The 14006-nt window shown below is 37.5% G+C and overlaps 1 protein-coding gene across 1 annotated transcript in view; it reads right to left on the bottom strand.

The window, feature by feature from the left end:
• Positions 1-14006, bottom strand: part of BIRC6 (baculoviral IAP repeat containing 6) — a 177975-nt gene that overhangs the window by 143069 nt on the left and 20900 nt on the right. Inside the window, exons 6-10 of the mRNA XM_059467370.1 lie at positions 13305-13387; positions 11977-12199; positions 11715-11875; positions 9796-9854; positions 7685-9079 (exon numbers count right to left, since the gene is read on the bottom strand). Coding sequence (XP_059323353.1) covers positions 7685-9079; positions 9796-9854; positions 11715-11875; positions 11977-12199; positions 13305-13387 — 1921 coding nt within the window. The remainder of the gene's footprint in view (positions 1-7684; positions 9080-9795; positions 9855-11714; positions 11876-11976; positions 12200-13304; positions 13388-14006) is intronic.

Here is a 14006-nt window from a genome sequence, read left to right as displayed (position 1 = left end):
TCCTCCTTCAATTTGTGCTCTAAGTCACTGAGAAAGAATGTTTAACTTTACATAATGCTGGGGGAGGGAGGGTGAGAAGAGCTGTTAGCAGTTACAGAAGTTACAAGGAGTCAAATTAGTAGGATTCAAATCAAGAGGCAAATCCAAGCACAGGCCTTAATGTGATTTTTTCTGAAAAATTATCTGACTTTCAGCATCTAACATTATGACAAACCCTGTTATACAAAATATCCAGGTAATCTGAAACAAAAACACCTGAGAATAAAAATGTAATAAAACCCTAAGATAAAAGCAGGTATAGGTCCTGTACCGTGAGGGGAGTGAAACAGAGTGATAGAGAGGCACAGGGAGAGTGTGAGGCACAGAGGGAACTCACACAGTTTTGGGAATTTTTGAGATCTCACTAAGAGAGACCTGACAAAAAATAGCTTTATAACTCAGTCTTTTATGAAGATAGAAAAACAAATCGCTCAAATGACCAAAATGGTCAGAACAACTCTATGGACAGGATCAGCGCATTGTGCTGTGGGAAAACATACCCCAGGTCTAGTTAATGTACAAAAGTAGTATTTCTGGGATCTGAAGAGATGGGAGATTTTCTCATTATATTTATTTATCTTTTCATTCTATTTTCTCAAAACAGCTATCCATTAAGCCATTTCTTGGTGGGTCTTTTCTAACTGAAATCCACTAAGAAGCCTGTACCTCTCCTCTCTCAGTCTCAAACCACAGATCCTTGGTGCAGAACAGTAAGTACATCCCAAGCAGACCTCGGGAGTGGAGGGGGGAAAAATAGTTCTAGCAAGTAACACTTGTGAGTTTCCTTGAAATTAAACAGATCATAAATAAGCAATTTTCCTCAAACTTCAAAGAGAATTTGAGACACATTAGAAAACACAGACATTGACAGCTTCATTTGGTAGTAGGTCAAACCTTAGTTTGTATATCACTGTTTACTGCTCAGCAGCAAAAAGTCCTTATCATTTTTTCCATACAAGAAAATAGTCATAATCCCTGCATTCCTGAAAGATTCCAACACTTTTCCAAGAAAAAGTCTGTGCTAAACTTGAGATACCTCACTTCCTCTTATTCATTTTTAAAAGCTTCTGTAAAGAAGTCTACCATGAACTTAAGCTGTACAGTATTAGCCTCTGCTTATGCACACTCTTCCAAAATGCTGTAGCTGGCTGTGCCTCTGTATCACAAAGGAGGCATTTCCTCTCACAGAACATCCAAAAATGACTTTCTGATGATGCATGCTTCATTATTTGTTTCAATGATACTGTAGTTCCAATAGTCAAGTGCCAGTGAAAAAATCTGCACAGAAGTCAATGCCTTTTTCTTTTTTTCCTTTTTTTTTTTTTGTGTTACTACTATTGCTTGCAGCACTAGGCTCAAAGAGTGACTTGTCCAGTGCTTTCTAATTCTAGCCAGGGAGCAAACATCTTAAGTAGCAGTTTATCTGAAGGTTCCCCTGCTTGCATCACTTTGACAGAAGCAATAAATATTTCTGTTGTACTACCAAGAAGAAATGAAAGCTGACACTGACTTACTCAGTTATCACAAAAGAGACAAACTGGAAACTAGCATCATTATACTTCCTTCAAAATCTAGGTAACACAATCAAAACATTGCTAATTTAATTCTGAACTGTATTTAAAACCTGCAATTTGCATGGATTCAAGAACCTGGTAGCAATACAAACAGAACACAAAAATCATGGATTTATTCAAATAAATCACAGGCTTCCTTCAGGCAAAACAGTTCCTGGCTCCAGGAAAGCAGCACTGGAACAAGCTAGAGAGCATGTCAGAGACTAAGGCCACTGCAGTCAAAGCCAATTTGGTGAGATGTTCCTGCACTCTAGAAGCAGTTTGGGAAGAGTGACACCATTGTTATCAGCAAATCACAACACGATGACAGAGCTGAACAATATACAATTGATTAAAAGGAATTAGAAAACAAAGCCATAGCACAGGCAACTATGCACTAATCAATTTATACTCCACCTCTTCTCCTGTCATTGGTTAGCTTTAAATGTGCAAGTTCAGAACACCTGAAAAATATCATCAAGAAAGCTATGCCAAAACCTCACTTGGAGACACTTCATTTTAAACTAGTCTAGGAGAGCTTAGCTATAAAATTCTGCCTTGACTTTGAAAAGATAAAATGCATTTGAATAGGGATAAGCAAAAGTCACCATGCCTAGAAAGAAATAATTAAAAGCCCTCTTACAGGATGAAAAAGAGTTCTGTAAGAGAGGTTCTTGTGAATCAGATAATAATCCTCATTCAATTTCCTGCTCAAAAGTGCAAACATTCCACTATGTATACATACATATGGTGCGTACAAACTCCAGAGCTGCTTGAGGAATTCACCTGTAGGATTACTGGTCTGGTTTTTTTTGCATATCTCATCAAGAAACTTGTGGACTGACTTGATCAGATCTTTAGAGAGGTGAAAGTAAAGGCTGCTTTGTTTTTTTCTTCTTCTGTAAGTTTGAAAGGATTGGAGATAGCCAGCTTGAGAAAAAAATGGTTGGAGAAGGACGGCACCTAAATAAACTCTGTCTTTCCCTCCTTTTTTTAAGAAATCTCTCTGCCATATTCATAATGAATGGTACAACAGATACGACTCCAGTGACAAAGATGATAGAGGCTAAATACTAGTGAAAAAAATCATCATCAAGGACAGCATGAGCAGGAGAAATTTCATGAGCAGACTGTTAAACCTCTGTCTTGAAGATGTTTGAGAATTGTGATCAATACTGTCTTTCTGAATGGGTAAGTATAATTGACCTTGACTTGAAGATGAGCTCTCAGCATCACTTCCAATACTAACTCTGAAGTGGAAAAAAACTTGGCCTCTCTCAAATCTTATTAGACTCCATTACCAAGAAAGGTAAAAAACTGAAAATACTGAATTGATCCCTGAACTTCAAATACACAGTACACAGGGCAGGCAAAGGGAGACACAAGATATCCAAACTAAATTAGAAAAAACTACAAAGTGCAATTACTACATATTTACAACTCAAGAGCAAGAAAGCCGCTATAAATGAAAGGCATGAGACTTGGGGGAATCAATTCTCAAATGTATCCAAATGTGCCATCCAGTTCTGCCAGGCTTATCTCTTTCTGCTGGTAAGAAATATCAGCATCGGCAACTCTGGACATACCAAAATCCAGCCCCAAAAATACTTTTTCCAATGAAAGGGAGGGACTAAAAACTCTTGTTATATTGTAGCACCTTTAAAATGTTATAATGTAACAGATGCAAAATTTCACCTGAGCACCATCCAGCAGTAAGAAACTATATCTAGACCTCTTAAACATTAGATAATAAACTTTGAATATCAAAATACTACCCTACAGCAGTATCTCTATTTAAAACCAGTACCTGCTGCCTTGTTTTAGAATAAAGAAATTACTTATTTTCTTACTTAGTATTTTGAACGTCATAAAAGCAGAGTTTAGCCTCTTATTAATGACACAAGCGAAAACATCTGAATCCTCATATGAGAGCAGACAAAACACTGTTAAGAGGGATATTAAATACAGTCTGATATTAAATATAGTCTACCTTGGCCAAGGGGAAGAGAAGAAAGCAAAATTCAAAGAGATTAAAGTTCACTATGTTTGCTTAATGGAACTGGAACCAAGAGTATACTTGCACACTTTCCCCCAGAGGTCAAGCTCAGGTAATCCTTGCAGAGACAGGTAAGTACCTGAAGCTGAGACCAAGAGGTAACATCCTCAAGTGTGACTCACAAAGATGGATGACGTCAAATGCAGGTCTAAAACGTCTTTCCATAAAACCACTCCAGATCTGAAGCACCCATTCACACAGTGGGTCCTTTGTCAGTCATATCTTAGAGGCAGCTATGAAAAAAATTTATATAATCTACTAATGAAAATAATACATCCACAAGCAGGAGAAACAGAAGAAAATGCTATTCTGCACTCAGAACTTTCTGACATTAAAGTACCTCTTTGCCTACTCTGACGTCCCAAACAAGTAAACAGGAAAGAACACACTGCTCATGCCTGAGTATTTTGCAACATCATCCAAGCACTTCCAATGCATGTATGCTCCAAAACTTTCACTTAAAATTTTCATTTATGTCTTTGCACTACAAGCTCCTCTGTAGAATAATGTTGCACACATCAGTGAATACAGTTATTCTACTTTCAGGGTATCTCTCTAATGCCATCAGACTGCAGGCATCATCCCACTTGTGGCAGTAAACCTAGAGGAGCAAACACCTCTAAGTGGTTTGCAAAGAAGCCTAAGAAAAGAGCACTCAAGAAAAAAAAAACTAACAGCAAAATCCTCCATCTTCAGCCACCTAGCTAAGCAGGAAATTCCACCCATTTAAAGCAAAAGTTTAAAGGACAATTATTATTCAAGACAAGGAAAATTATGCAAAGCTTATTTTATATACTAAGCTATTCAAACATACAGTAAGATAGAGGATTTAAAAAGTTAGATTAATAGTTTAGGTTTTTGATTTGCTTTTTCTTCTAGTGCTCCTGAATTTTATACCTTTTATGCCTTATATTTAAACCTTTCAGTTCAGTCATTCTTTATTAAGCAACGTATTTTGGCATAAATGCTTTGACTCTGAGGCTTCAGACATACCTAGCATCATATCCTGAAATTTAGACCTCTTAAGGACATTGACCCCTAAGTATTTATGATGGCTCTGGACTTAATTTCTCCAAAGTGAGAAAAACATAACAATGACTGATTCGCTAAAAAAGGAATAGAAATTGAAAGCCTCTTAAGACCTTTAAGCCATGAAAATAATGAACGCTGAAGTCCATGGTTGAGCAGAAAATGGAAGTTCCAAATAGAGGTATTGTTGTCATCTTATCACAGGGGTTCCATACTGTTGTCTCCTTATCACAGAGGTTCCATACCTTCTTGGTGTTTCTTGTGGGCAGCTCTCAGAGCACTGACTCTTTCTCCTTCACAAAGGAGCCAACTGACTCCAATTCCCTGCTCTATAGCCAACCCACTCTTTCATAAGAGAAGAAGAGCACTCTTCTTCTCATTGGTTACAGTTGTGGCCTGTTAAAGTAAGGCTTGTTCCTAATCTTTGCTAACTGGCCCACTTGTAACTCCTGAGGGGTAAGATTACTCTCTACACTATCTTTATTTTCTTATATTCTATCCCTCTACAAGATACAGTGGATGTAAATGAAAGATAAGAATAATCAGTGGATTTTTTTTTAAAGTAAACAAAGTACTATATTCAAAAAGAGGACCCTTGCAGGCTGACTTGATGCCTATAGCATACTGGGCTACATAAGACAAAGTACCCCAAAATCTCAGTCATCTTAAGGGCAGCACAAACAGAAGAAATCCAAAAAAGCTATTGTTGAATTACTAGATGGGTATTATAATACTGAGAGGGATTTACTGCAAAAGCAGAATGATGTGCTTGTCCATTACAAGGAAGGTGGAAGTATTCTCCAGTCAGTAACAGAGACGGTAGTTGTCTAGACAGAGACAAAATACTCCTATACGCAGTAGGAGTTCCAGCTCAAGAGACCTGTATATCTTAATACTCCATGCCCCAAAGAGGTTTTGGTAATAGCAAAAGCTACTAGAGTATGATTTCCATACACACAAGAATTGGATGGAAAAGTACCACGCACAATAAGCTCTTTAACTTTTATCATGACTCTTAAAACACAAGAAAGGCTAAATACCTTTGATGAAAGGAAAGAAAATGATAGTAATAAAATTCTGTAGAAAAAAATATTCTGCTTGGAGGTCTTTTCAATGAGATTGCAGTTTGATCAGCTAAGTATAAAGTGAAAACATTATGACATGGTGTCCTGGAATGACTTTATGATACTTGTATCTCTGTCTGTTTAGCCCAAAAATAAGTTCTGCTCCTTTAAGACTGGTTCTGAGAGCACACGGGGGGAGAGAAGAAGCACAGAGTTTGTTATCAGAAACTGCACTTTCTCCTCCACATTCCTGCTCCTGGCTGTGTGGTCTGCAGCATGGACAGCAAGAGAGAGCTCTCCTTTGTCTTTAGTTAGTTTTTAGCCAGCTGAGGCCAGAGAAGTTCCCTGGACTGTGATTTTTCTTTTTCTTAGAACTGTTCAAACCTGCTCTGGACTGAAAACCCAGGAGAGCACCTGGAACTCACACTTGTGGCCCACCAGCCTGAGCCTGGGCCACAGCATTTCCAGCACTGGAGGGACTGATCAGAGACTGAGTGAGCTGAGCTACAGCCCACCAAGGGGATTTTCTGAGTTGGTCATCTCTTCAGACTGGCAAGAAGTTTTCTTGTTTAATATTGTTCATTTTTTGTGCTGGTGAATGCTTTACCTGTTAAACAAACAGTTTTTTCCCCTTTTCTCCAAGGAAATATTTTCCCAAGCCAGTTGGGGGAGGGACCACTTGAATTTGCTTTCTAGAAGAACCCCTTTGGAGGTTTTCTCCCAAATTTGCCTTAAACCAGGACACATGGATATGACAGAACAGTTTTCAAAGGCAATTAACCTTTCATTTAGAGCTCCATTTTAATTAGGAAAAAGCGTGCATTATTAAATACAGCTGAAACAGTTTAATAGCTATTTCTTCAAAAGCAGACACAATTTAGTAAATATGTATGTTACCCTTGGGAATCTGCAAACATAAATACTAGTTACTAACTTGCAACGTTTTTTCATTGGTATTTAAAAAGCAAATCTGAAATGCCCACTTCTAGAAATCTTTGTAGGTGACTGAAGGAGCCTTTAAGAAAACTGAGATGTTTACAATACACTTGACTTTATCTGTTGGAAATAACAAGTAAATCTGAATTAACAACTGCTCATAGGAGGACTCTATAATTAGTGTAACACTGTCATGAAAGGAAAAAAGGTATCAATTTCAATTCTTCTAGTAAAGAGGAAGCTCAACGTGATATTGGTGGGAATTTATTTGAAATCTATGAACCATCCTATCAGCTTAACCCCTCTGAGAGCCTAAGCATTTCCTCCACAGCTGCAATCAACTGGGGATGAACTAACCAGAACACTGGGACATGGAGGAACTCAGCTGGATAACACCCAGAGCTGTTTCCAGTGCTCCAATGTGGCACACGGAAACAGGGAGCTGTGTGGTGGCTTAGGGACTTTTACAAAATAGCCGTTACCTGGACTTGAGTTACACTCCCCTCCTACCTGCCCACTTCCCCAAAATGCCTTGTGTTCATTTGGAAAAAAAGAATCCTGCATGGATAGTCTGGCTCTAACACTCAAGAAAGTACAATCCAAACTGCAAAAAGCTGAAGGAGAACCAAAGTACCTGAATGAAAATACACTGGGATAAGGTATAAAAGCATTATCTTCTCTGCTCTCTTGAATATCATCAATTACAGGCAAAAAAAATTTTCCAAAGTAGGATTTCTCTATCATAGAAGTAAGTACATACAAGAATGACTTTTATTTGTTTTGGACTTAAGAAAACCTGTGCATCTTCAAGAATTAAGACACATGCAAGAACTACTGCCATTCTAGAGATTAAAACTGACATTTAAGGTGAGGAATTAACTAGAGTCCATGCTTCCTAGACCATTAAACTATGTACATTCAGTGAAATTTGAAATTTACATTTCATATAACATAATCCAAATACAGTAAAATAAACATTTTTTTTTAAATTTGAAGAAAAATTTTACCTTTGGTGCATGCACATAATCTGTCTGTGCCCGAACAGTATATCACAGAGACAAACATATCTGGTTCTTCGGTGCCCTCTTTTTTAGGTGGCTCCACTTTGGCCAGAATTTCAAAGTTTGAAAGATCTAGTATTTTTACATATCCTCCCTGAGTAGTTATTACCAGGTGCCCAAGAGTAGAGATCTCAGATCTTCTCTCTCTCCCACTGCCATTTTTAGAAGATAATTGTATTTCCTCTACAGGCTCCTCACAGTCGTCTTCTCGATTATCCAATATATCTGGTGGGAGTAAAATCATTGAGGTAATTGTGTCTTGGGGGTCTTTGATATGCTGGATTTTTACTGGTTCCTCCTCTAGAGTAACTATTCTAGTGGCATAATTCATTTTATAAAGCACTAGGTATCCACCACTAACACTTCTCTGTTCAGGCTGAATTATTAAAGGAGTTGGTACATCTGCTGGTGTCTCCTGCTGGATTACATCAATACTCGTGCCATTCACTACGGCAAGACTTGATTCTAGTTCCCCCTTCCTTCTATTACATAGTGCCGAGTTTAATTTATTTAAATTATTCAAGGCCTCTACTTGATTTATTGCACTCAGAGACTCAACGGGACAAGTCCGCAGTCCTACTAACAGATGAACTCCATCTGCACAAGGTGTGATTGAATCCACACACAGGTTCTCCTCCTCTGCAAACTTGGGCAGACGCAGGCACTGAACCAAAGTCCCAGGCTTGGGAACCATAGAGCTCCACTTGTCCGAGTCCGGAGATGTCAGGTTGGCTGCAGCATCTGCAAACTGCTGAATGTAAGTCACAGGGGGGTCCTGTAACAGCAACTGTTCCTGACTGTCCAGCTCCATTTCAATGATCTGTGGAACTGTGAAACCATCATCGTGGATACTTTTACTCATAATATTGTTCATCTGGGAAAAGAGTTTTCCTGCTTTTTCATCAGACTCCTTGATGCTGTACAGCAGCAACACAGGCAAAGTCCTCCTTACCAGAGGGGAATTCAGTTCTGAATTAGTGCAGGATTCATTGTCAGTTGATCCCTGTTCAGAGACACTCTCACCTCGAGTCCTGCTTAAGCCATCCAGTGATCTCTGAGAGTTACTGCTAACGGGAGAGGTAGCAGGTGATTTGTATGTTAATAGACCTCCAGCTAATAAACAAGGAAAAGGAATGTTGTGTTGTTCTAGATGTTTTTCCTTCATCTTTTCACTCTTACAGTTGGCCAAACAGGGATTTGCCCCAAGTTCTTCCAGATCTTTAACTGTGTCCTCCAGAACATTTGCAACAATTTCCCACTGAAGTTTTTCAGGTTGTTGAAGAACACTGAGAGCTGTTATATCAAGGCTGACTTCCATCGTTTCTTTTTGTGATGTATGCCCTTTAAAACAAAAACGTTTAACATAATACACATGCTCAAAAAACACAACAGGAATCATACTGCATATATTACAGTTTGTTGGAAAAAAAGCATCTTTTTCTACATTTCATGCTCTTTTTTTCCCCACTTGGTGATCCTTACTCAAAGATGTAAACCACATTATAGAAAATAAACATGTAGTCCTCCCTCCCTCAAAATTTCTGACTGAACCTCTAAGAAAACAACACAAGAATACCATGCATAGCACTGTTCTGCTTCCATAAAAAATCTTTACTCAGGAAGAAATACTTATCAAAGTGCAAACCCTTAGGGAAATAATCAAGACACAGGAACTCTTTTGGCAATCCCCTGAATTTAAAGCGTGTCATACAGCTGTAATTTGTTCCTGTTCTAAGAAAGTTCTTTTATCTTGGTTTGTGTGCTTTATTGACAGCAAGACAAGCAATGCTTGTTGTCAAGTAAGACATTTATTAACTAACAAAGTGCAGGGTTTTTTTTCTCCTGCATGCCATCTCTCCATCACACAAACTTAAATACTGGCATTCCTTTCAATGGTAAATCCATTGAAAAATTCTTTTCCAAGGTAAATTCTTTTCCTTTTTTCTAATCCAGTGAATATGATATCAGTTTTGACAGGGTTTTTTTAAAGTCTGGAAGAAGAATTTCCCCTTTCACCTCTAAACTATTACATATATAACAGGTCAGATATAACCTACCTGTAACAGATTCTGATCTGGAATGCTCTTCACTGTCTGAATCCTCCAGTAGATCATCACTGGAAAAAAAATAATGCACTAATGACACCATGTACATGCTAACTGCAGGCTTATTTTTAATTAAATTAGTAAAAATTCATAAAAACCACAATGTGTACTATAGCTGGCCATTCTTTTCAGCCAGCATTGTTCATCCATTGATGAGTTCATCACAGACACCAACAACAAAGACTTTATCCTCCATTACTGAATCAGTAGACCAGATTTCTTTTTGCCTGATTCTACTATTGTATTTCCTACAATTCAGGTCTAAATTGAATTAAAATGAAAACCAGTTCTCAGGAATCTTTCCAAGAAAAATAAAACCATACAATCAGGACATCTGAAAATGAATATCAACATCTTCAAATTCCTCAAAATCATCTCTGGAAAGTAGAGCTGACAGATTGGTCTTCAGTTCTACAAGCGATTTTGTAGCTAGTACTGAAACAAGGGATGAACAGTGTTGTTGGTTTTATAAATACTGCCAGAGAAATCTTTTTGTCATAAAACCAGACTCTGTTCAAGACACCTTTTCAAGAGAAATAGGACCCTGAGTAGTTCTAAGAATACATAAATAATTAACGCACCTGACTTTTCCAATAAAAGAAATTATTTCCTATTACAGGCTCATTATACACAGGAAGGACAGTAATCCCTTTGCAGCTTCAGGTAAAACTACTCACAGTACCAAGTCAAATCCTCAAACTTCAGCAAACCAGATGCTTATTCCTCATATCAAAGAAATACATCTTTGTGGGGTCAAACCTGATCAACATTCACTTCACAACATGGCAGACACAATTCAATACTTTAATTCTGATCCAGCTTCCCCTTAAGCAGAGAAGTGAGAATAAATTCCACGTAGGTTAAATGAAATGGAAGATGCTTAGTTCTAGGCCATATAATTGCACTGTCCTTTATCCAGCTCTTAAAATTGGTTTAATTCTGTAACTATTAAGGAGTTCCCAGCCCTAAAGCTACAGTAAGAGTCCAGGCAGCTGCTGATGCTGCTCATGTCAGCAGAAGAGCAACCTTTCTATTTGCTCTGCACTACTGTAGACATCACACTAAGCTTAAAACCAAGATTTACATCCCTGTGCATATAACAGTATTGTTACCTTCTTCTTAATGCTGAAGTTTAAGAAGCAACCTTCAGAAAACTAGCAACACTTCCCAGTCAACTTTTGTTCTACATTTTCCAACAGTTATTCACTCTATTGAGCTTTGGCAACACCAGACAAGAGTACCCAGTAACTGGGTTAGGCTGCATGAAGCACAAGTGAAATACTACTTTTTTCTCACATCACACTTTCTAAGCAGTGACATACCCTGTAGCTTATCCAAACCTTCACAACAGGACTATCTAATTCTTTAGAGTCTGTATATGTGTACTAAAGCAATGCAAGGAAGCACAAATTCCTAGCACAGCTAAACAGTTTATTTTCAGAATGACATAACCACAAATTGTGGAGAAGCAATCAGAAAAAAAGCATGTTCCAGAAGTCCAAGAGGAGCCTTTACTTTCAAGATCTGAAATGTATAATCCATAACTAAAATGAAAGGCTGATGCAAATCTTATATTCCTTTCTCTTTTTACACTGCCTCTGAAACATGAGCATAGAGCAGCAATGAGATCTGAAATCTCTTTGCTAGTGGAGTATAAAACTGGAACAGCAGGAAACTGGCTTAGAAAATAGAAATTTAGATTAGTCTGTTTCAAGTGTTGAATTATGTACAAAAATACAGAGTGACTAAAAATATTATTTCCATGAAAACAAAATTACCAATCTTATGTTTCACAAAGCATGACTTTGCTAAATGACATTTACCACTCACACAGAAGCATTTAATATTTCTCATTTGGTAGATTGGCATACCTGTCTCCTTCTAATTTTGGTATGTCTGAGCAGCTAGAGGAATCTTCTAACCATGCTAGTGTTGGTCTCCTTGAGTCAACCCCTGAGCTCTGTTCTCCTGATAACATAAGTTGCTGCACAATAGCGGGATCATATGCATTGATTTCAAATTTTAAGTGGACCTGAGAAATAACAAGAAAAAACAGAAGAGGTATTTGATTTTGAATCAGGATATGCCTGATCAGTAAATAGCTGATAAAAAATAATTATTTATATTGCATACCTTCATAAGTTTGGAAACATCCCATATGCAGATCTTTCCTCGTTTTGTTGCAGCAGCTAGAAAATGAGGGCAACTTCCAGATCCAAAGCAGGTTATTCTGTCAGTGCCATCTGTGCAGGGAAATTGCGCTGGACTTGTTGCCAGTGTGACTGAAAGAGGTACATTCTGAGTGTGCTCACCCTTGACAAATGGGCAGTTTGGGGAATGTCTCTCATGTTCAGACCTTTCCAAATTAAAAACAAACACAGAAAACAACCAGTTTTTACTGTGAAAACTACACACAGTATACGCAAGTTAAGCCCTAGAAGTGAAGCTGAAACTGAACTGTTTGAACTCTGCAGTCAACCATACAAGAGAGTTCTGAAGTTACTAACACAGCTTTCCCTGCTGATTCTCAATAGCAGACTGTATTAAAGACTTTGATCACTCAATATGCATTCATAGTCAAATGGATCAATCTACACAATGCTCTTAATATAATTAGTCCATTAAAAAAAAATTGTTCTATAGGCAGTGGCCAATCATGTCCCCACAAAGAAAAACCCAGATTAAATTACTGTACATTAAAACTCTAATGTTATGAGTAACTTTAGAAGCAATGTCCTGTTTTTAGTTCTATATCCACAATTAAAAAAATCAAAACTGGAAACAGTCCTGAATGTCACATTAACCAAGAAGCATGGAAAAAAATGAATCTTGATATACAACTAAGGCAGAGACATGACAAGAGCAATTACACGGCTACAAAATGTCTTGAAAATTGTAAGTGAAAGGAGTAGACAAAAATGATGAAGATAATATTACAAGGAAAAGTTTCCACCAAGGCACGAATATGATGTGTTCAAGGAAAGATTACAAACTACCAACTAATCAAGAATAAAATTACATTAACAACTCTTTAATTAGTGTAAGGTCCCCCCCCTTTCAGTCACCATCCACAATTTCAGATGATTCAGGAAACTAGTAATGGATACTGCTATTTCACATAAAAGGCAAATGTGCACTAAACAGTCAGAGCAGTTTTTGAACCTGAAAAGAGATGTATTCTAGTCTCAATCAAATAGAAGACTCAGTCTAGATCCCCAGAAACAAGTACTGGCTGACAACTCTCCAGGAGCAATTTGAAATGAAACAGCAAATCAGAATTAAGATATAAAACCAACTACATTTTTTTCTTTTAGTATTACACAGAAATTTGACATTGTACATCAAATCTTTTTGTGACTTGTTCCATGGAATCATTTTGAGAAATGTTGATTTTTGTCCTTTGAAGATTTCTAACCTCTTCAGCACAAAATTAGGTGTACTTCACACATCATTAACCTTACCAAGGTTCATCTGTAGGCTCCCAGCACACCAAGCACACACTACAGGTAAAGCACATGGCTCTGTCATCTCCTGATGAAGCAGGCTATGAAAATAGGAAGAAGCACTTGAAATTTATATAGCTATGTACTACAAAACACTTTTAACTAGGTGATCAACTTCTTTCCCTCTAGTGACATACTAAAGCATCACACCGAACATATAAAAGGCCACAAATTATATACTACAAAGTGGCAGCATTTCACATTAAAAAAAGAATACACATTACTGTAGAAGAGATCAAGAACTAACATTCATGCAAGTAATTGGATGCAAACCACAGACAAAGAACAGAAATTACATTTTTTTCTTTGGCAAAAGTTCACAAGGTTCAAAAAATTTAGAACTGCAGCAGAAAACATGCTTGGATAAACATGGGTTAAAAGATATTCCTACCAATCTCTTAGGACATAAAGTATTCTCTACCACTCCTCTGCAAAGAACAGTTGTTACTAGCTGAAGTAACTGAGGAAAAGCAATCAAAATTTCCATTCTCTTAAAATTTAGCATTTTCATGATCTCATTTCAAGATATGCTTGGGAATATGCAGATGCAATTCCAACATATGAATTCCCTGCATTTTTCCTTCTGTGCAAGTTTAAGAAATCATCCAAAAACTTCATCCACCTATCACCCTTTACAGCTGACAGAATGAAACAGACAAT

This window comes from Ammospiza nelsoni, chromosome 3, assembly GCF_027579445.1.
Source record: "Ammospiza nelsoni isolate bAmmNel1 chromosome 3, bAmmNel1.pri, whole genome shotgun sequence".
Taxonomy (NCBI): domain Eukaryota; kingdom Metazoa; phylum Chordata; class Aves; order Passeriformes; family Passerellidae; genus Ammospiza; species Ammospiza nelsoni.
This window is presented reverse-complemented; position numbering and strand designations above follow the sequence as displayed.